This window comes from Ictidomys tridecemlineatus, chromosome 11 (assembly GCF_052094955.1).
Source record: "Ictidomys tridecemlineatus isolate mIctTri1 chromosome 11, mIctTri1.hap1, whole genome shotgun sequence".
In the NCBI taxonomy this organism is placed as follows: Eukaryota; Metazoa; Chordata; class Mammalia; order Rodentia; family Sciuridae; genus Ictidomys; species Ictidomys tridecemlineatus.
This window is the reverse complement of record NC_135487.1, coordinates 5,487,050-5,510,205: the sequence shown is the minus strand read 5'-3', so window position 1 is coordinate 5,510,205 and position 23,156 is coordinate 5,487,050. Positions and strand designations below refer to the sequence as shown.

General features: G+C 50.5%; 1 protein-coding gene and 1 pseudogene across 1 annotated transcript; both read right to left on the bottom strand.

Moving 5' to 3' along the window:
- Positions 1-1,632: 1,632 nt before the first annotated feature.
- Ca6 (carbonic anhydrase 6) lies at positions 1,633-22,079 on the bottom strand. Its single transcript, XM_078025208.1, has 9 exons — positions 21,968-22,079; positions 21,352-21,485; positions 18,716-18,898; positions 13,142-13,290; positions 12,365-12,457; positions 10,036-10,105; positions 6,816-6,973; positions 3,732-3,855; positions 1,633-2,005 (listed from the first exon to the last, which is right to left on the bottom strand). Exons 2-9 carry the CDS (start codon positions 21,422-21,424, stop codon positions 1,905-1,907), a joined length of 951 nt encoding a protein of 316 aa, XP_077881334.1. The 5' UTR covers positions 21,425-21,485; positions 21,968-22,079; the 3' UTR covers positions 1,633-1,904.
- On the bottom strand, positions 4,986-5,713 carry LOC144368775 (thioredoxin reductase-like selenoprotein T pseudogene; annotated as a pseudogene).
- Positions 22,080-23,156: the final 1,077 nt, after the last annotated feature.

Here is a 23,156-nt window from a genome sequence, read left to right as displayed (position 1 = left end):
ACATTTCTGTGACTGAGTGCCTCAGCACCCAGCCCGGGAGTGTGACTCAGTCATGTGCAAGGTTGGTCTCCCACACAGAAGACAGCCCTGCAGATCTCTAGGCGCACAGCTTAATAGCACAGAAAGTTACAAAAAGGGGGGCGTGTTGAGAACTTACAGATAACAGAATTTTGACAAGTATAATACAAAGGCAGATTAATGGTCTATCTGGTTCAGCACTTAGGGAGTAAATTTAGACCCCCAACATCAGAATTATGAGGTGCCATTAGAGCCTCAGAGAGGTCATCATCTGGCCAGGGAAAGTCAGAATTTATGAGGTGCCACTAAAGTTTTGGAGAGGGTTGTTATCTGGTCAGGGAAAGCCAAGCATGGGTGACTTCAAGGCATGGGCAGGCATTCCAAGCAAGTTTAAAACATCAAAATACAGCCAGGCTATATAGAAATCCTATACTTCACAGAGAACAACTTGTGACAAGATGGCTCCTGATCTTAAGAGGGAATTAGGCTGGGTTTATCAGGTGAGAGCCGCAACTTCTCCCTAAGACCCTCTCCTGAACCAACCGTCAGCTCCACCCCAGGAGAAGCCTGCCTTGGTTCCTGACCTGATCACCAAGGTCTGAGTGAGTGTGCATCTGCTGGATTTAGAGCCTAAGGCTTGAGACTTTTGATCTGACACTTTGTTGGCAGTGCTTAGAATTAATCTAGAGTTGTTTGCTGTGAATTGATTCTATCTCTTGCAGTGACTAGCATTAAGGATTGTCATTTCCTTGATTAAGAATCTATAGAGTGAAATTGTATTGAGTGATTTGAGTGAATAAAGCATTGACTAGGGCAGAAACGCGTGCATATTCTTTATTTCTCCCCCTGGCCGGCGTAAGTTGCACCTTTTGCCATCTCAACCCTTGTTTGTGCCTCAGGGCCACGCTGGAGGGCTCTGATGTGTGCCTGGTGAGACTGATACATTGGTGTTTTCATCCACCCATTCCAGCCCTGTTTCTTCTTCTGACATTGTTGCTTTCCAGGGATACATTGTCTCAGGAGCCCCGCCCCTTCAAGGTGGCCCGAGTGCCTTGCTTTTTTGTTTGATTTTTTTACTGGGGATTGCACCCAAGGATACTCTACCATCAAGACATATCCCCAGCCCTTTTTATTTATTTTAGTAATTTTGAGACAGGGTCTCTCTAAATTGCTCAGGCTGGCCTCAAACCTGCGATCCTGCTACCCCAGCCTCCTGAGTCCCTCGAATCAGAGGCACCACCACACCCAGCCCCGGAGTCTCTTTTGACATGACTCCCATAGTCTTCCATCAGTTCTTCTTTCTGGCCTAAAGAATCATATGAAAATCTCATTTTTTTCCCTAATCTTAGTCCTGGCAATCTTTCTCACCTTTTAATCTCTATCCCCTCCTCTGTGTCCCTTGGAATATCCTTGGAATAAGGGATATTTGAAGTGATACAAAGGAAGAGAAAAGAGACATTTTTAAATGACAAATTTGTGGCTCAGTGGCAGAGCGCTCGCCTGGCATGCACGAGGCACTGGGTTTGATCCTCAGCACCACTTAAATGTAAAATAAAGATATTGTGTCCACCTAAAACAAAAAAATATATATTTTAAAATAAATAAAATGACAAATTTACAAATTTTATATTTTATTATATATCAATGCTAAAAGGAAGTTTCTAATTTAGATACAAGTGAACAATTTTCTATGTCCAATATGTCCTTGTTCACTTGAATCATCTCACTTCCTTTCATGGATGATGGTTTCTGGCATTTAGATCAGGAACTCAATGGGTGCCTCAGCAAGAGACATGCTTCAGACCCACAGGGTTTCTTAGAGACAGGGCAGGGGGAGTCCACAGGGAAAGTCCACCATTCCTGCCCTAGCTCTTGCTTCCAGCTGGTTAATGCCGGTTTCTTGACTTAACTTCCCTCTGTTCAAAAGTTCTTACCAAGTACTCGAGGTTGTCGTTGATCTCGTTTAGGTAAAACCTGAACTCAGAGCCTAGAATATATTCAAGAAAAGAAGAGTTAGTTTAGAAAGGTCAAAACTTAGAAATTTGTCATAGAAAACAGAATGCAGAGCATCCAGACACCACTGCCCACATGTCTCTGTCTCCCTCTCCCTCTCTCTCCTCCTCTGTGCTAGGGATCAAACCCAGGGCCTCTGGCATGCTCCACATGCTACCAGAGCTCCACCTAGGCCGCCTACTGTGTATTTAAGGGAAGTACTTTTGATGCCTAGAACATTCTCCATATTCCCATGTCACTGGCTTCACGCGTCTTTACTGTGTCTGATGTTAAGCTTGCAAGCCCCCAGAATCCAAGGGTGACAAGGTTGAAGCAGGTCATACCCTTGGAACTTGGTTTCTCCTGTGATGCCAGCAGCCCTTGCCTGAGGGCACACAGGGGTTCTCTGAGCCTAGTTCCCGGGGCCAGTTCCCAGAGTTCCTGGACGGGTTGATTGTCTTAGCCCTGCTGAGGCAGAATGCTACAGAACTCTCATGTATCACACGTCTTGTGACTGAGTCGGCTGGAGCCAGTCTCCGCTACAGAAAAACCTGAGTCTAAGGAAGGCAGAGCAAGATGGTGCCCAGTCCTCTGTCCTCTTACCAGAAGGGAGCCATGATGCAGACCCTATGGCTGTCAGCAAGGGGAATCGAAGCAAGGAGCCTGACCATCAAGCCTCAGAAGGGAGGACCACAACGGCCATGCAGCAAATGGGACATGGAGTTTGGGGGCATCTAGGATGGGCATGCAGGGCATCTGAGCCCCCTCGTGGGGATGAATGGGTGACCCCGTGGAAGGAGCACCTGAGACGGGACATCTGGGACACCACAGGGTCTGTGGGTGCCATGGCAGGAACAGTGAACATTTTACCAGGAAAAGCAGGGGATCTGGCCAAATTTGTAACAAAGAGAGAGGTCAGTGGGTCCAAACTCCCTTTGCTCAGCCTGATAGTGACTGACCCGTGGAAGAGGGTGTCCTTTGGGAAGAGAAAGTGTTTTATGGAATACAATACAGGAGAAATGATAATTATTAGCTGCTGTGGTTTTATTCTCTGTCAGTCTTGTATTGGAGAGGCAAATCAACCAATTAGGAAAGGAAAATGGAAAGAAAAGTACTAGTGGGACTTAATTTGTGAGTATGTGGGCAGAAGAGTGGAAATTTTGAAGTTTTGAAAGCTACCTGTAAAGCTGGAGTAATATGGATAGGTAACAGACTTTGGAGAACATACAGGTATCCAGAAGGATTAACAGAAATAAATTAGAAAGACAACACCATCAGTCGGTGTGGGCAGTTTCCCAGGCTTTACAGAGAAAGAGGCAAAGAAGGGAAGGTGGAGGGGCCGTGGGGGCAGCAGGGGCAGCTCTGGCCTACTCCAGCGCCCTGCGATCTGGTGCCCGGTCCCAAGCCCACGGCCCACTTCACGACCTTGAGAGGGGGATGAGGGAGCCGAGGGTGGGTTTGTAAGACAGATGAAGAGAAAGGCCTGCAGGAGGTCTTTCAAGTCTGAGCCTGCGCTTGTGCAGGGCTCCTGGCCATGGTAACCACCCTCCTCCAGCCAAGACCCCTGTCCCTCTCCTGTTCTCAAACGGCCCCAGGGCCTTACCTCCTCCGAGCCCCCCGCATGGAGACGACCCTCCTTGCCAGGGATCACCCACCACCACCAAAAACAGAGGGAGGAAGTGGGGATCCCGGGAAGGGCCCGCGCAGGGGCGCCCACTCACGCTGGTTGGGGAAGTACTGGAAGTTGGCCTCCACCACGCGGCGGTGCAGGGGCTGGGTCTTGCGGTAGTCGTTGTGCAGGGTCTCGTTCCGGAAGTTCAGCAGGGAGTTCTCCAGCTTCCACACCTGCGGGGGACACTGAGTTTCGGGGACGGCCCTGCGCCAACCTGAGGGCCCGTCAGCGCCCGGACCAGGGCTGGGCTTCCCGGGGCTCGGTGCCAGGCGTGGCTCCAGGGCCACCGCCCGCTGGCCCACGGCCACCCCCGCACACGCTCTCAGTCTTTCTCTGAGTATCCCGCAAATACTAGAAAGGAAAGAACTACCCGAAGAAACATCAGTGGCAAGACCAACTTTGTTTTTCTGAAAATATGAGCTTTGTCCACTCTAAAGGGCCGTTTTGCTGCGTGAGAGACTGACTCTGGGTTGCTATTCACTCCCCTCCCACGTGGGGGAGCGCGAGGGCACCCTCCTGCCCTCCCCGCTGCCTGCTGAGCCAGCCGTGGCCCAGTGGGACTCTCCTCGTGGTGGCTGTTTTTCCTGTCTCATGGCATTTTAAATACTTCACTTGTCCTTGATGTTCTGTGGTTTCTCTGTGATGTGTTCAGTGTAGGGTTTCTTGTACCTGTGTGTGTTTAATGGACTTCTCTCGATTCTTGAATGTATATCTTAGTGTTCTCTAATTCTTTTTTTTTTAACTGACATCTGCTTAGATTTTTTATTAAGTAGAATGGCCCAGTGAATCAACTCATTAGATTGGTCAAGGCAAGACACTTGAACTACTCAATAGAATTTAAAAAGCAGTTGGTTTTGTAGTAGTCTGGTAATCTCTCACACACACACACACACACACACACACACAAATTGGTAGAGTACTCTGGATATTAGATTCTCCCCATAATCTTGTATAGTGCACTGTTCACAATCTGTGGGTTTTTTGAAAATGATATAAATTGGACATGACCAAACTGATAAACTCGTAAATATTTGGGAACTTCAGCTGTATTCCCCAAAAGATTTTTTTTTAATTATTAAAAAAAAAGACTCATATAAAAACACAAGGTTTAACAGACACCTTTAAAAAATCAAATTGTAACTCAATTTTCTACTGTTTAAATATGACTAAGAAAAGGGTACTAATGTCTACAGTTAAAAAAAAGACAAACTATTAACTGGGTGAATCTGGATTGGGGGAAATCTGGTTGGTATTACTGCACTCCACGGATGTGCAGAATTCCAGGATGTGCAGAATTCCAGAACGTGCCAGCACCGAGAAACTGTTTTGTATTGAGGTTTTCCAAAAGGTACAACAAGCCTGCCAAAAAAAGCACCTAGCTGTACTAACAGCTGGCTGTCTTCAGTACAGGCCTTCACAGTGTCCGTCACGCTGCTCTTGCAAAGATCCCTTAATGATAAGTGAGGCTATGATCAATGAAGTGGAATTGAATCCACGTGCACACTGAGCTTCATTTCACTGTCAAGAATTTGAACAAGTTATTGCATGGATGGAAGGTGACCAGATTCCAGCTTAGACCATAGGCACGTATGGTCAAATGCCCCTGTTGACATACACTGGTTCTCATCAGGTTGCTTAAGAAGAAAACCATCCTACATGCATAGACCTTGTTCTCCTGGCCCCACTGCCAGATGCTAGGAACTTGCATTCCAAAGAAAGCGAAAGGATCCTTGCCAGCAATTATTAAGCCTAATAATACTAGTTTGAAGACTGACAGGAAAGATGCTATGTGTCTCTAAACTGGTTGCGGGAGGTAATTCTCTACTTCGATTCGATGTCTGGGTACTGCTGACTAAGAACCTGCATGTACTCCTCAAACACCTGCCTGTGCCTCAGGAAATACAAATCTGGAACTTGAGCAGTGGCCCTGTGGTATACTGCATCTTTAACCTCTTGCTGAGCATGCAAGCCCAGGTTCTTGCTCCAGACTACCACAGACACCGCCACCAGGAGAAGCAGCAGAAGCCTCATCTTAGTTGAGCTGCTGCGGCCGCCTTCAGGCCAAGACTAGGGCTGGCCCAGAGCCTTGCCACTGGCCTCTCTAATTCTTTTGGAAAATTGTCAGCCAATGTTTCTTCAGGTTGGTTTTGTTTCTTCCTATTTTGTCTCCCTTCTCCTAAAATTTCAGTTAGACTTTCCTACTGTATTTTCATGTCTTTTTTAACTTCTTTTTCATGTTCCCATCTCTTTTTTCCCTTTAGTGTAGCAATCTAGATAATGTTCTCAGCTCTGCCTTCCAATTTACTAACTCTCTCTTGAACTATATCTAACATGATGCTAAATTTATCCACTGGATTGTTAACTTCAGTTACTATTTTTTTCATTCTATTTAAAAACCCAACTTCTACTGTTTTAAGTCTGGTAAGCCATTTTATATGTTTTTTATCTTTTCCTCACATGTAAACTTCTTATTTCTTCACATGTGTGAAATATGTTAACATAAATTATCTGATAATTTCACTGATATCTTTGTAGGTCTGATTCTGCTGACCTACACTGATAGTGTCTTTTTCTGTGTGTTTCGTGATTTTTTTTTTTTTCAGTGCTGGGGATCAAACCTAAGCCCTTCCACACACTAAGTAAGTGCTCTACCACTGAGCTCCATATCCCCAGCCCAAGTGTAATTTATTTTAATTGAGCTAATTCTACTGATTCGTGGAAATTCTTAGATCTAGATTTAAACTTAGTTTTTACAGATAATTTACATTTGCTTTTATCAGGTATCTGGGGGGCAGCTTCCAGGCTGGTTAGTGACATTTGCTGGGGGTGGTCCTTGAGGAAGTGGCAGTTCTCCAAGGTCTAAATAGGAAGCAACCGTTTTAACACGATAAAGAACTAAATGTGGAGCAATCCTTCTGTGTAAAGGAACTCCTGCTGTTGGCATGGAAGCTCCATGAGGGACCCAGGATTCTTATCATGAGCCACCATGTGCGACTCTCCCAGGACGGGATCAGGCTCCAGTCCTGCTATTGGCAGATGCCGTCGGAGCCCCAGGAGTGGGCACGAGCTGAGGTCCCGGGAGCTCGTGTTAACGTGACCATCAGAGGACCAGCCCCGCGAGGCCTGGAGTTACCTGAGACCTGGAGAGCTTGACGGAATCCGCCAGCACAAACCAGTGGACGTTCTCGGTGCAGGGGGGAGTGGTGAGCGACCCCTCGTAGGTGTAGTAGTGGTAGAGGTCCCCGGGCAGCATGTCCTGAATGTCAAGGCCTCTCAGAATTGTTCTTTGTCCTAAGACAGGAAATAAAGGGACAGGAGGGACCTTGGGTGGACAGCTCAGGCTCAGGCCACGCCATGTTCAAGTGTCCTGACTGCAGCACCAGAGCGTGGACCCCAGTGATGGAGACACATTCCCAGGCGACTGCTTTTGGAAGGGGTTAAGAGCAGACTTTGGGGACAGATGCACTCAGACGCCTCCTCCGGGCTGGGTGGCCTTTGTCAGGTGCTCGCTCAAGAGCTGTTTCCTCTCTGTAAAAAGGCGTGATTTGACTGGGGGTGTAGCTCAGGGATAGAGCACTTGCCTGGTTCCAGCCCCAGCACCGCAACAGAATAACAGGGAATAACCAGTAGGACTGTGTGAGGGTGGAAAACCATGATCTTCACAAAGTGGTGGCAGTGACCAGCCCACAGGGAAGCACTCAAGGGTGTAGCTGTCACCTTGTCATCACTGTTAGAGGATACATGTCACAATAAACGAGAGAAATGAATTAAACACTCTGAGTCTTCCGGGTAAGTGCCCTCAAGGAATGAACAAAACCCCTTGGCATGGGGTCGTGCCGAAGTGGGTGGAGGCTGGAAAGCAGAGCCAGAGCCCGGCTGGGTGCTGGCTGCTGGAATCTGGTCCTGAACGGTTCCTGCCCCATGCCACGGGACTGGGTTCAGCCACAGGTGCGGTGAGGAGACCAGCTCTTCCTCAGGGTGTCTGAAGCCTCCACAATGCCCACACCCATCACTGCACCTGGACAGTCACTGTTCTGTTCATGTCAAGGACACTGGGGGCTGCAGATGTAGCTCAGGAGTCGAGCAGAGCCCCAGCATGCACAAGGCCCTGGGTTCCATCCTCAGCACCCCAAAACAAAGCAATATGCAGAGCCCTTTAGCTCAGCATGAGACCACAAAGCAACAGGAATTTGAGGGGGGTCTTGTCCCACTCGCCCTGAGCAGTTATATGCCTTTTAATGGCAAAAAGAATCAGTTCAGGGACTGGCCCAGAAGGCGGTAGGAATACAAAGTTAAGTTGTGGCTAGCGTAAGTCTTAGGTCCGCCTGGCAACATCAAGCAGACAGCTGAAGAAAGTGATCTGGAGTTCAGAGAGAGCTCGTGTGGGGCACACTGGTCAGAATGGATTCCTTAACTGGAGGAGGAAACACATGCACAGCGATAGCAGAAAGAGAAGGCCAGCACCCTCAAGGGAAAGCTAGAGTTGCTACAAGCTCCTGCTTTTTCCTGCTGGCATTGTTCACGGAAGAAATTAGCCCGGATGTTCTTGCATTCATCCACATTGTCACCGCATGGAGGACAAGACGGAGGTTTCTGAAATCCTGGGACCGAGGTCACCAAGAGAAGACAGACCAGTAGTTAAGAGCAGGAGCCAGAGGAAGGACAAGAAAGCAGAGCTAGAGAGGCACGGTGGCACATGCCTGTAATCCCTGCCCCTCAGGAGGCCGAGACAGGAGGATCACAAGTTCAAAGTCAGCCTGGGCAATAGAAGAGATGGTGTCTCAAGATAAATAACAAAGGCCTGGGATGCAGCTCAGTGGTACAGCGCCTTTGGGTTCAATTCCCAGTAAGAGGGAGAGGGAGAAGGAGAGGGAGAGGGAGAGGGAGAGGGAGGAGGGAGAGGGAGAGGAGGAGGGAGAGGGAGAGGGAGGAGGGAGAGGGAGAGGGAGAGGGAGGAGGGAGAGGGAGAGGGAGAGGGAGGAAGGAGAGAGAGGAAGGAGGAGGAAGGAGAAGGAGAGAAGGAGGAGGAGGGGGAGGAGGAGGAGGAAGGGGCAGGGGCAGTAAGAACAGAGCAGGAAAATTGCCAGTAGCTGAGACGCCAGGGATGGCCTCAGGGCTCAGTGGAGCAGGAGCCATCTTAGGGTGTGGCTGTAGGAAAGGGAACATAGATACTGGACACTGCTCCAAGGGGAGCTGGAAAAGGGGTGGGATCTGAGGGACTGGTGGCGTACAGAGATTCTTGACTGTGTTTGAGTTCTGAGCGGGAGGTACCTACAGATCCGTGTGCTGGGCAGAAGGAGGGTGAGACGTGAGCGATGCAGGAGAAAGAGCGGCAGAAAGGGCCTGAGAGGGGCCCCGAGAGGGGGCGGGTGGCACCCCTGGGAGGGGCTCTTTTCATTCACTGGGACAGAAGAGCGGACGTGGAGCCCAGTCCAGAGGCAGGTGGGCCAGGAAGAGGGGAGGGCTCCACCTTCTCCAGGAAGCGGGAAGCCAAGGACAAGACACCTTTGGAGGAGGAGCTGGAGGAGCCCAGGGGCTGCGGGAGGAGAAGGGGGGAGGAGGAGGCAGGAAGGAGACTCAGGGCTGTGATTCAGGGTCTGGGTAGCGCTGGCTCGTGTCCCTGGCTACCACGTGGGTGGCTGCGGTTCCCGCAGAGCCACGTCCAGCTCCGGATGCAGGCTCTGAGGGTCCTGGGCCTTGCCAGGGGAGTGTCCATGGCATGGAGGTCACAGAGGGAGTGGAGGGGTCTGCGTGGGGTGTTGGGGGCTGTGGGAGACATCATGGGAAGGCCGTGGCATCTCTTAGGCAGAGAGGAGAGGACGTGAGGCCCACGGACTGGAGGACTGGGGCAGGTGGAGGGCGAGGGCTGAAGGCAGAGTGAGCTGGGAGTCCGGGAGGTGGCCAGAGCAGATGAGGTCAAGGCTTCAGAGCTGACATGGTCATAGCTCAAGGTCAGGGTTTGGCCTTGAGAAGGGGCGGTGACTGGAGGCAGGGGGTAGGAAGAGCTGTGTGTCCAGGCCGGGGCTCCACTCTGGAGACTCATGTCAACTTGGGGCTAGGGTGGGCACCTCCCGCTGGGGAACAAGATTGTCCCTGCCAGATGGGGCCAGGAGGTGAGAGTCACTGAAGTTAGGATGTGGCCAGTCACGGGAATGGACACGTGGAGTTTATGAACCGTGTCTCAGACGTGCTCCCTGCCAGAGCCACGAGCAGAGATCACGGGACAAGCCAGCTCTGGAGGCTGGGCTCCTTGGCGGGGCTCATGGGCCTCCCCCAGGCGCCCTTCCCCTCCCCCACCCCTGTCTCACACCTCCTTCCTCTTCCCTCCAGAGGCTGCCCCTGGGGCCCCTTACCTGGGTACCTGATGTCGGCCAAGTGGGCGATGAAGGTGCTGTAGTAAGTGTTCTCAGCATACTCATTGACCTGGGGAGGGACAGAGCCGTGAGCCACAGTGGGGACCACACCACGGGCCCCATCTCGGAGCCAACCGTCTGCTTCTCCAGCTGGCAGCAGAGGAGAGGGCAAGGTCGGGGCAGACAACGTGGCTGTTAAACACTTCTCTTTGCCATTTTTAGTAATTTGCTCATTGCTTGCTTTAGTGACAAAGTGTACAAATTGATGACAGTCTACATCAGGCTACTGCTAACCTCATTCCAGTGAAACAGCAAATTCACCCCAATATAGCTGTCTCTCTTCCCCTCGCTTCGATTCTTTGAACGTGGTTTTCTTTAATTATTTGAATAAACTTACTTTACAGTACTATGTACTAACTACTCTGAATCCACTCAGTCCATTTCTATTGATTATTTTGTTTCCCCCCTCTCTCTTAACATTATATTTTCCTATTTCTTTGTATAGCTTTAATGTTTTTGTTGAAAATTGAATATATTAGATAAAATGTGGCTGCAATTATCTGAATTATGGGTGTTTTGTTGTTGTTAATTGCCCTGAAGCTATTCCGTGTGTGAGTGTGTGTGTGTGAATGTGTGTGTGTGTATGTGTGAATGTGTGTGTGATTGTGTGAGTGTGTGTGCGTGTGTGTGAATGTGTATGTATGTGTGTGTGTCTGTGTGTGAATGTGTGTGAATGTGTGTGTGATTGTGTGAGTGTGTGTGAATGTGTATGTATGTGTGAGTGTGTGTGTGAGTGTGTGAGTGTGTGTGAGTGTGTGTGTGTGAGTATGTGTGTGTGCGTGTGTGTGAATGTGTATGTATGTGTGTGTGTCCGTGTGTGTGTGTGAGTATGTGTGAATGTGTGTGTGATTGTGTGAGTGTGTGAGTGTGTGTGAATGTGTGTGTGAGTATGTGTGAGTGTGTGTGTGTGAGTGTGAGTGTGTGCGTGTGTGTGAATGTGTATGTATGTGTGTGTGTGAGTATGTGTGAATGTGTGTGTGATTGTGTGAGTGTGTGAGTGTGTGTGAGTGTGTGTGAATGTGTGTGTGAGTATGTGTGAGTGTGTGTGTGTGAGTGTGAGTGTGTGCGTGTGTGTGAATGTGTATGTATGTGTGAGTGTGAGTGTGTGTGTGAGTGTGAGTGTATGTATGTGTGTGTGAATGTGTGTGTGTGTGTGTGTGTGTGTGTGTGTGCAGTAATCTGCCGGAGCTGAATCTGCAATACACCACTCCCCAGCAGTGTAGGGCAGTGGCGTCTCTGCTCATCTTTTAAATATTAGTTTTATTTCTGGGAGCCACCTAGGAGCAGCAGGCGCTCATGGCCAGTAAAGGATCCAGGCAGAGGTCGTGCTCAGCCCCTTGAGCCCTGAGACTCCACCCCGGCTGGCTACACCGCAGCGGGCTGAGACGACAGAGTTCGTCAGCCCCCGCGAGGGCTTCAGTTTCTAATTTCCAGCAGGCCCTGGTGCGCTCTTGTGTTGCCTCTGTGTCTCTCACTCACAGGTGTCCCCTGTACATTTCTGACTGGCTCTGCTCCACCCGGGACCGCTGCGGTGCTCCTGGGCAGGGGTTTCAACTCTCTGCTCCAATCCAGGCAGTGGAACTGCTGGTTTCCCTGACGGGCCTTGATAAGGCCACCTGGCTGGCCGTGGGGATGGGACAGCCCCCACTGAGAAGTCCACAGACCTTACGGTCCTGACTTAAAATGCCAACGGATTTCCATGAATAGATGCCTAAATTTCTTGTCTGTCTGTGGCCCATTTCCAGAGGACTGAGGTGACTGAGTGTCTTGGTACTTTTTTGTTTTCTGGGATTTGTTATTGTTGTTGTTGTTGTTGTTGTTGTTGTTTTGTGATGCTGTGGAAAGCACTGGGTTTGGTTTTCACAGCTTTGTCCAATTTAATAGTTACTTTGGGGGAATTCGATTCCTGACCACTTCCGGCCACCTGGCCCTAACACCCCACCTCTGGACTTTCTTAGGAACGCAGAGGGACTGCCCCGACTGGTTGGGCTGGAGGCTTCCAACCAGTGTGTGTCCAGTCGACCCTTCTGTAGACTCTGGGTCTTTTAGGCCGTCTTGTCCCAGTTCTCTAAGGCCCCCGAGTTGACGCATAGAAGGAGTAAGCCGGGGCTGGAAAAACGGCCCATCTGGCCTTGAGCCAGGCCTTCCAGGACTGAGAGCCCAGGAGAGAATGAAGACTGGGCTGAGGACGCCCCTCACCCGACACCCGCTGCCTGGACCACAGCCGGTGACAGCCAGACAGACCCATCTTCCAGAGTCCCCTGCCTACCTCCACAAAGGCTGCTAGGACGGCCAGACCGTCGGACGCGTCCTTGGCTATGTCGTAGCTGTCGTATTTCGCGTTGTAGTGGACAACGTGGATCTGTGGGAGGAAGACAGGCCAGTCAAGGGCAGTTCACACCGACTTCAAACACTTCAGGTTTCCAACACGGGAAGAGGACAGAGAGAGATGCTCCGTCTGAGACCGCACACTGTCCTGCACAAACCAGCCTGCCCTCCTCTCCTACCATCTGCACTATGAGCCCCATCTAGGAAGACCAGAGATTTCTGCAGGAACGGAAAAAGCACAGGAGGGCTCTGGGAAGAGGGCAGCCAGAGGGCATGTCCCTGACCCCCTCCCTCCAGGGAAATAAGTGGGCACAAGCTAGAGGGACCTTGTGAGGAAGCACCCTGGGTCCTCCTGAGGTATCTGGAGAAATTAGAAGGAGCAGATTAACCCTCTTGTCCCAGGAGGCCACTGCAATCATCCTGAGGATGAATCTAGGCCAAGAAGAGAGTCCCTCATGTGGAGAAATCCAGCTGAAACAGAGCTGGCCCCACCCGGAGGGCTGCCAACTCCAGGCTGCAAGACAGTGAGGGCAGGGACCCTGCGGGAGCTCCCTGTAGTCAATCAAGAGTTGCTGAATGAATGCAAAAGAAACGCGACCACAGAGTGACTTACTGTCACCATTGCACATGGTCTGTTTGGCTATTTTAGTTAAAAAAAAAAAAAAAAAAGACCAAGGAGCTTGAAGGCCAGAGGACTGACCCCGGGGTCTTCACACACCTCAATCACATGTCTGATCCCGTCAATGGTGTGCTCGGAGCCGCTGACCTCTGAGGACCCACCACCCCAGTGGTAGTGCATCTGCTTGGCGATGTACTCAGTGCCATCAGGGGCCATCATGCGCATGGTAGGAGGCAGGTTGATCTGCACTGGAAGACACAACACAGGGCAGGGAGCAGGGCAGGTGGGCGTGGGCAGCTCAGCCTTCAGGTTAGGCAGCTCTTCCCACCCAGGACCAGCCAGGGGCACACACAGCTTAGAGTGCTAGGAGAGGGGTCCCCAAAGAGGAGGGGCAGTGGCACGCAGGACAGAGGGTGAGGTCCAGATGGCCAGGACACCTTCCACCCAGAACCAGCAGGTCACAGGCAGGACCCAGGCAGAGGCAGGTCCAGCTCCTTGGTCCTGGAGAAGGGAAAGCCACCCCCAAAATATGGCTGATGGGTGTGGAAACCAGAATTCCATTCTCTGCCTCCAGCCAGTTTTGAAATTTGCAGATGTAGGAGTAGGAAGTGGGGCCTCCGAGGGCTGCCTTGGTTAACTTTACCACCCAGGTGAGGGCTGTTTACAAGGCCAAGTTGAGACGATGCCCTTCTTCATGACACATTGAAATGCTCACCTCACTCAGCCTTCTCGAGTTAGCCCAGCTAAGGGCCCGCTCGACTCGGGGGTCAGGGGCATCCCTGCTGCATGGACCAGGGAGTGGGAAACATGCTCAGGGTCACACAGTTCCACAGGCAGGAGCAGAGCTGGGCGGAGAACTAGAGCCCCATCCCCAACCACAGTCGCCAAGATGTGGCTCAGTTTGTCTTCAGAAGATAGGAGACCAAGTTCCCCAGCAAGCCCTGCATCCCTGTGGGGTTTGATGGGACTGTAACTATCAATGGATGCACTAAAATGTTAGGCTCTGGCCAGTGGCAAAAATAAATGGTTCTTCCAGCTTCCTCTTGCCTCTCCTCCTGCACTTCCTGTGGGGAGGCCACTCCCTTCGATAGCTACAGTTGTTCATCTCCTGGGCTGGGACCTTGGGGAAAAATGTCATCTTTTGAAATGCAAAGTCCAGAGAGAGACTGAGGAAAATATGTTAGGATGTGATTCGGGACTTGGAAGGGGCAGGGGCGTCCATCCTGTTGGCCAGGTCTTGCTATTTGAAGTCAGTGAAGGTGGCTATAAAGGAGTAAGTCTTTTTTTTTTTTTAATTATAGATGGACACAATATCTTCATTTTATTTTTATGTGGTGCTGAGGATCAACCCCAGTGCCTCACACACGGTAGGCGAGCGCTCTACCTCTGAGCCACAGCCCCCCCCCTTTTTTTAATATTTATTTTTTAGTTGGACACAATACCTTTATTTATTTATTTATATGTGGTGCCGAGGAACGAACCCAGGGCCTCATACATGCTAGGCGAGCGCTCTACCACTGAGCCACAACTCAAGCCCAGGAGAAAACCTTCTTAAAAAGCAAACATTGGGCTGGGGATGTGGCTCAAGCAGTAGCGCGCTCGCCTTGCATGTGTGCATCTCCTGGGCTGGTTCGATCCTCAGCACCACATACAAACAAAGATGTTGTGTCCGCCGAAAACTAAAAAATAAATATTAAAAAATCTCTCTCTCTCTCTCTCTCTCTCTCTCTCTCTCTCTCAAAAAAAAAAAAAAAAAAGAAAGAAAGAAAGCAAACATTAGTGGTTTGAGATGCCTGGATGAGATGCCCCTTGCTCCTTCTCATCTAAAGGAGCTGGGAGCACTGATTAAATTCATCGTGTGCGATGCGCTGAGATACAGGAATTTAATTTAAGGATTTTAATGGGTCCTCAGCAGAGCAGGTGCCTTGTGTTTAGAGCTCAAAACTTAGCCAGACTCAAAATCAATATTCACAAGAAAAGAATGGAAATCTTTAAAAGGAGGTGAAGTCAGCAATGTTGAGAGCAGACGGGACCAGGGAGCCGAGGACCAGGCCAGAGCTTCTAGATGACACCCAGTTGGCCCCACACGAGTGATAAGAGATCCTGAAAATTATGTTTCCCCAAATCGCAGTTCCCAGGAGACAGACTGCCTCAGGGCTGACGTTCCACTGAGAGGCCTGCACAGGCCCGGGGAGGAGCGGTGATTCTGAGCCAGCTTGGGGCTGCATCGATAAAAAGATGGGGCAGACATATCCATCCCCAAAAACTAACTTGCTAAACCTTCTAGGTTCTGCAGAAGGACTCAGCTTCCAGAGGAGGAGACTCCCCTCTTCATGGGGAACGAATTTAACTGAACTCTCATCAGACAAAAAAAAAGTCTAACAAAATAGGATCAAGATCTATATGAGGAAAACCACAAAACTCTGATGAAAGAAGTCAGTAGATATTCCATGTTCATGGACAGGAAGAATCAATATTGTTTCAGTTCTTCCCAACTTGATCTATAGATTCAAAGCAAAGCAAACCAAAATCCTAGCAAGTTATTTTATGGACATTGGAAAACTGATTCTAAGGTTTATATGGTGAGGCAAAATATCCAGGAGAGCCAACAGAATATTAAAAGAGAAAAACAACTGGAGTATTGACATTATCTAACTTTAGGACTTACTAGAAATCTATAGTAATCAGGTCAGTGTCCTGTTAAAAGAATAGACAATCCCAACAACTGATTTCTTTCTTTTTTCTTTTTGAAATGGAGCCTCTTTCTGGCCTGGGCTCAAGTCATTCTCCCACCTCAGCCTCCCAGGTAGCTGGGACTGCAGTTGTGCACATCCTACTTAGCTTTAATCAATTTATCTTTAACAAAGAAGTAAAAGGACTACAAGACAACACAGCAAAGATAGTCTTTTCAACAAATTCTACTGTGCAACTAGACATCTGCTTTAAAAAAGAAAACTAGACACAGACCTTACACCTTTCCCCAAAATCAACTCAGAATGTTCCATACACCTAAATGTAAAATGCAAAACTAAAAAACGCTCAGGAAGAAATTCAGGTGATATGGAGAATGGTGTTGACTTATTTTTAAGTGCGGGGGATGGAACTCAGGGCCTCACACATGCTAGGCAAGTGCTCTACCATTGAGCTGTACCCCAAACCTGAGGTGACATTTTAAATACACTACACCAAAGGCACCGTCTATGAAATAAATTATTGATGAACCAGATTCTATTAAATTTTAAAACTTCTGCTCTGCAAAAGCCACTGGCTAGAGAGCAAAAAGCCACGGACCAGGAGAAAGTCTTTACAAACATATCTGGTAAAGGGTTATCATCCAAAATGTACACACAGAACCCCTAGAACTCAACGAGGAGAAAATGAATAACCTGATTGAATAATGGACAAAAGCCCTGAGCAGACACCTCATCAAAGAAGATGTGCAGATGGTAAATGTGCACATGAAAGCTGCTCGAGTCCACTTGTCGTCGGGGAACTGTAAATGAGCCCAGCTAGGATACGCCATTATGCCCACCAGAAGCAGAGGGGGCTTCTGACAAAGCTGAACAAGCTCTGCCCTTGTCATCCTGCAACCACGTGCCTTGGTATTTGCCCATGTGAGCTGGAAGCTTGCACCCACACAGAAACCAGCATTAGATTTTATAGCAGAGCTTTATTAATAACTGACTAGACTTGGGAGTAAGTGAGATGTCTCTGATAGGTGAATGGATACAGGAAAAATGGTACATCTAGACAAGGGAATGTTATTCGGTGCTAAAGGAAATGGGCTCCCAATACATGAAACTAAGTCCAAGAAGCCAATTTGCAAGGCCATATACTGCATGACTCCGACTGCAATGCGACCTTCTGCAAAAGGCAGAACTATGTGACAGTAAAAAGGTCAGTGGTTGTCAGAGGTTAAGAGAAAGAGGGATGAGCTGGATGTGGTGATGCACGCCTGCAGTCCCAGTCACCTGGAAAGCTGAGGCAGGAGGATGACAAGTCTAAGGCCAGCCTCAGCCACTAAGTGACACCCTGTCTCAAATAAAAAAGGCCTGGGGGTGTAGCTCAGTAACAGAGCACCCCTGGGTTCAATCCCCCATACCAAAATAAAAAAGAGAGAAGAAAGAACTCTCTGTACTTGCTCCTCAATTCCAAAAAATAGTTTAGTAAAAAGTAGATGATGCTGGGGATGTGGCTCAAGCGGTAGCGCGCTCGCCTGGCATGCGTGCGGCCCAGGTTCGATCCTCAGCACCACATACAAACGAAGATGTTGTGTCTGCCGAGAACTAAGAAATAATAAATAAATATTAAAAATTTAAAAAAAAAAAAAAAAAAAAAAAAAGTAGATGATAATGTGAAACAATGATAATTTAAGTCACAACTAACAAATGTTTAATTTCATCATGTTAACGTATCAGCAAACTTAGCATTCATCAAAAGTTCATTAGATTTGATATTTGTAGGTTAGGATTTTTCTTCGGTAGAATTCCTGAATGTGCCTGGAGCTTGCTGAAAAGTTATAATTAATTGTAATGAATATAACCAAATAGATTCAAAAGATAAATTTCTAAAAATCCTTCAAAATACTGCACATCAAAAATACAGGGGTGCCAAGTGTGTTGGTGTACCCCCTGTAGTCCCAGCTACTCAGGAGGCCAAGGCAGAAGGATGTCTTGAGCCCAGTAGTGTGAGGTCAGACTGTCTCTTAAAATAAAAAAGAAAGAAAGCAATTGTAGCTCAGTGGCAGAGCGCCTGCCTCGCATGCACAAGGTCCTTGGTTCAGTCCCCAACGCACACACACAAAAGTTGCCATTAGTTATCCATAGATTTCAGCGACCCCAGTCACATGTACCTGAGGCCACGGTACAGATACGACTTCATTCCCCATTTATTACTCTTGCTGGCCCCATAAGGACAACTGCTTTTATTTTCTCAATTGTGCAATACACACCTGTGTGTAGGTGAAATGGCCCAACCTCGAACCCAGGTGGAGATGCGGAGGAGGACGTGACTGAGCAATCAAACATCTGGGCTTCGGGGCCACTCAGCCCTCAGAGACTATGTGACCGGGAGTGAACCTGACCTCCTGGTTCTCAGATTTCCCACCAAATACGCCCCTTCCTGGGGCTGACATAAGGCTCAGGAGGACACCCTGCCAAGCACAGCGCGGGTCTGACGGCTGCCTGGAAAGGACCCCTGGAGCAGACGCCCCGAGACCCAGCTCTCCCGCCGCCCTTCACCCGCTTCCCAACAGGGAGCAGAGATGAGAGGTCTGTTCCAAAGCTCTGAGAGACACAGGGCTCGGGAGCTTTGTGCTCATCAGACTCGAGATAGAAAAGTGGGCGAGCAGGGCACAGGCAGGAGTGTGGCTCCAGCACCACTGTTGGCCCCACCTGGCTCTTCCGGTTGGGTGACAGTGTGTTCTGGTGACAACAATGGGGAATGACGAGGCCATCAGGGAATCGGGCTTGGAGGCAGTAGCTGCAGGGCTCCAGAAGAGTCACCGGGTTCCGACTTCCCTTGGCACTGCCAACCCTCATGTCCCAGGCCTCCAGCACTGAGCTGCCTTCCCGGTCCCTCCGTGGGTCACTCCTGGCAGGTGTGTGTGTCAGGAGGCCCCTTCTGCCTTCCACCTGCCAGGGCAGCTGCAGGCCGCGGCTTCCCCGCCCTTACCTGTGTGGCCATTGTTGATCATGGTAAACTCATCCCCGCGGTCCTCCTGGTAGCCCGTCAGGTTCAGCGCCTTCAAAGCCGGGTTGAAGCGCACCTTATTCTGCTGCAGGTCAATGGGCGACTGCCTGTGTCCCCCGCAGGCCGGGTACTCCTGCGGCCAGAGGTCCTCTTCCAGTCCCCCCTCTGAGGCAGGAGAGAATGGGTTCAAGAGACGGAGCCCCCAGCAGCACCTTGCCAGGCCAGCTGCCTGGGCCTCCCGAGGGGGACCCCACAAGGCAAGCAGAAACAGACCTCCGCCAGGAGACCCGAGGGGGAGGGGTCTGAGTCACCTCCAAGGACTTGGTTTTGGGGGGACTTGGAGGCTAACCTCTCACTATTGCAACCACCAGCTCTGGACACACGACTTGGTATTTTAAAAACGTTGACCGTCTTTTCCGCAGAGCCACTTTCCTGCTCCTTTGCGGTATTTGCGTCTGATAAATGCACGGGAGGAACCCGGCTGGGATCACTACCCGACTTCTCCTGGGTCCCTCTGAGTGGCACAGTTCCTTCCAAGCCCCCCGCTCCCCACGCTATGAGAACCCCACTCTGCCACCTTCCATGTTCCACACCCTTTTATGGGCCCCCAGGATGGTCAGGACCACCTGACTACACCCCAGATTCAGGTCATCTAAGGAAGCGTCTGGTTCAAGGGCCTGGCACAGCTCGCTTAAAAACATGTAAAGCCCAGTGTGGTGGCATGTGCTTGTAATCCCAGATACTCAGGAGCTTGGGTAGGAGAATGGCTGAGCCCAGGAGACCAGTCTCGTCAACAACCTCACACACACACACAAAAAAAAAAAAAAAAAAAAAAAAAATCAGAGTAAGGAAAGTTGTCTTTTTGGAGATGGTTAACAATCACAGGGAGCCAGGGGCAGTGGTGCACACCTGTAATCCCAGAGACGAGGGAGGCTGAGGCAGGAGGACTGCCAGGAGGATCGCATGTTTGCAACTAAGCAAGAACTTGTCTGAAAATGAAAACTAAAAAGGGATAGGGATTATAGCTCTGCGCTAGAGCCCCCGGGCTCATCTAACCATCATCATCATCATCATGGCCAGAGTAATGAAGACCAGTTGTTATTACAGACGATTTAGCCCCCAAAGAACTGAGGGTCTTTGCTTCACTTACAATTTACAATGGAGGATCCAACCTCGCCTTCCCCCTTTAGGGAAGAGTGGTGTGGTTTTGTGTGTCACTTGTTCTAAAAATGCTGTTTGTGTTGGGGCCTTCGTGGTTTGCAATCAATAGAAAAGTTTACTTCTCTGTTCTTCACTATTTAATAATTCAAAACTATTTTTGAACAATTCTGTCCTAGGGCTGGGATGTAGCTCAGTGGTAAAGCACTCGCCTCACATGCAGGAAACCCTGGGTTCTACCCCCAGCACCAAAAAAGAAAAGATAAAATTAAAAAAAAAAAACAAAAAAAAAACACCCCCAAAGCAATTTTTTTCCTAGAGGCAAGATGCTGAGACGGAAGCAGAAAACTCTAGCACAGGCTTCTTGAAGCCTAATCCTGGGCTCCTGGCAGTACTGGGACAGCCACAAGTATTCCTACACAGCCCTTAAAATCTACTCCCATGCTCACAGAAGCTGGCTGAGCTGGGGGGGTGGAGGTGACGATCCCTATCATGGACTCCTCCCTCTTCCTGCACCTCTGAACTGTTCCTAGGGCCACCGTCAGGTGAATCAGGAAGCCCATCGTCCTCAAGGCAGGTACTTGGGATCCCCTCTCAGGTCAGGGTGGTGGGTTGGAGCTGGCCCTCTGAAGCTCCACTCTATGAGCTCCTCTAGAATGTTCCTGATTCTGTTGTCCTTGTCCCAAACAAAAGGACTCAACATCCCTGGACGGTCTGACCCTGTCACCGGGGGGCAGGTGGACGGTGCAGAGCAGACTCCTGCTGCTTCTGCCTCCTGCGCCAGCAGCAGCTGCCCGCCTCCCGGGCCCCACTCCCTGGCTCAGTACAGAAAACGGGGATGCAGTCGGGAGGCCTCAGGAGGCCACATGAAGGGGATCCAGTGTCCACAACCCCAAGGACATGGGCTTCCTTTGTTTGGCTCACCTGTGGGCCAGAACCTACGCCAGATGCCAAGACTCTAAATCTCATATTTTTGATCTTGTTTGGCCGCCTGGAGGCCTTCTCCCCCGAGGTGGGAGCTCTCAGTAACCTGCAGTGCCCTCTGTGGGGACAGGGGGGTCCTTTCTGAGAGCTTCCTCTTCCACTTTCGCAGACCAATGAAGCACAAGCTTTCACGATCAGAGACAGGAGGGGGCTCTCCGACCCCCTAAGTCCATGGGTGGAAAAGGCTTCAAAGCCCAGAGCCTACAGTGCACCAGGGGCTGCTGCTGCTGGGGGAAGTTATTTCCTCTTTTTCTTCAAGGAAGTTTAAGGTCACTTTGTTCTCCATTCACTGGGCGACAGGAGAAGGCAGCATCTCCTCCACAGGGAGGAGACCCACCGGAGGAACCACCCAGAGGTGGGTAGGCTCCCGCGCATCCAGCCCTGAACTGCCTGGTGTGGCTGCCATCCTCAAGAAGGGGGACTCCCTTCCTCAGTGTGGGGCGAACCTAGGAAACCCCGTGGGGGTGCCGGCTTACCTGAATAGGACCACTCGTGTTGGGCCCGGGCACCCAGGAGGAGCAGGGACACCAGAGTCACCACAACCCTCATGACGCTGCAGGTCTGGAAGCAGGACAGATTCTGGGGAAGCTCTTCTTTTAAAGCTCAGAAGCTGTAAATAACAATTTACCACATGCAGCTGGTTGATCCACCCTTTGCTGCACCCATGAAAACAGTAACACCCGCCCCACAAAGGCCCTTCTGACCAGGTTCCGTGTGCACACACCTGATCCCCTCCCCGGGCACTGCCATGTCCTGACTTGGGAAATTCACTGGAAGGGCACACAGTGCGACCATTGTGGAGGAGGGAACTCTCCCCAGGATGGCCACGGCCCTGGCACAGAGCAGCAGGAAGCAGGGGCTTCTCCTAAGCCATGCCACTTCCTCTGCCCTTTCTCCTGGCTTCGGAAGGGGCTGGCTGGGACCTCAACATGCGGCCCGATTCCAATTGGTATTTCCTGGCTGTCACAGAATGGACATGAGCCACCACTGCAGGTTTATGACTGTCCTTAGACAGGCTCCTGGGGAAGTGGCCTGGCTCCCCACATGTGAGCAAAGAATGGAGGCCCCCAGCTAGAGGCCTGATGCACTGACCTCCCCTGAGACCAGCAGCTGGCCCCGAGGCTTGGCTCAGGAGCTAGCCTCACACAGGCCTTTGGGCCACCGGCGCTTGCAGGAGGGTGAGCATTTCTCGGGGATCCCTTCTGACAGCTGCAATAGGCTGGGACACACCCAAACCAATCAACTGGATGGGTGGCTTGCCCAATCCTCCCACTGCACTTGGCTGGGAAAGGAGGAAGGCTGGCAGTCACGCCTGCGGACGGGCCAGCGTTTCCCATGCCCCGTCTGAGCCTGCAAAGGCAAAGGGCAGGCAGGCTTCCTGCAGTGCCCTTGTCACGCTGGCGAGACACAAAAGGTCACAGTGTTCTGGCAAACAGAGCGTGGCCCCTTCCCCTCCCCATTCACCTCATGGCTCGCTTGTCCAGGAGTCTGAGGGATGCCGGGAAGGCAAAGTGGCAGCATGCATCACGAGGGGCATGGAAGGGAACGTGGGGGCTCCCGAGTGTCTCCAAGGGCCCCCGCTGCCATCTAACTAGGGCTTGTCATTGCTGCCAAGACCCTGCTGAAAACTTAGATCCCTAAAGTTCAAGGGCTGAAGGATTCCCCAAGGAAGCAAGGTCAAGAGCAAGGATTCTGAGTAGGCCAGCAGCGTTCGGAGCCAGCTCTGCCACTTAGGAGCAAGTTCCCTACCACTCTGTGCCTCAGTTTCCCACCTTCAGAAAGAGTTGATGTTAGTACCTCCCTCCTGGGGATTCCACTGTGAGTCTGTGCATAGTCCCAGAGCGGAGTCCCGTGGGTAGCAGGTGGCATTATTATCTATTCAGACCCCTTGTTTTATGGACAAAGAAGTGACTGTCACCCTGCTAGTTAGTGAGGGAACAAGAGGTAAAAATGACTTGGCCTCTGGTTCACAGAACTTTGCCACATTGCAGAAATTCGAGGCCACCATGTAGACCCTACAAGTCCCCCTCTGCCCAGGAACATAAGGATACCAATGACCCTTAGGCAAGCCAGGGACCCTTGACATCAGACTGGCAGCAAAACACAAACTGAATTTTTTCTTGGGACTCTGCATTGGGAATGGAGAGGGTGGAGGCAATGCAGACAGACCAGCACCCATAGGTGACCACCCACAGGTCACGCAGCAGCAGAAGCCCGCAAATCTGCAAACTGGCTGGGCCTGCACATGCCCAGGGAGGCCGGGCCCAGGGAGGGAAAGAGC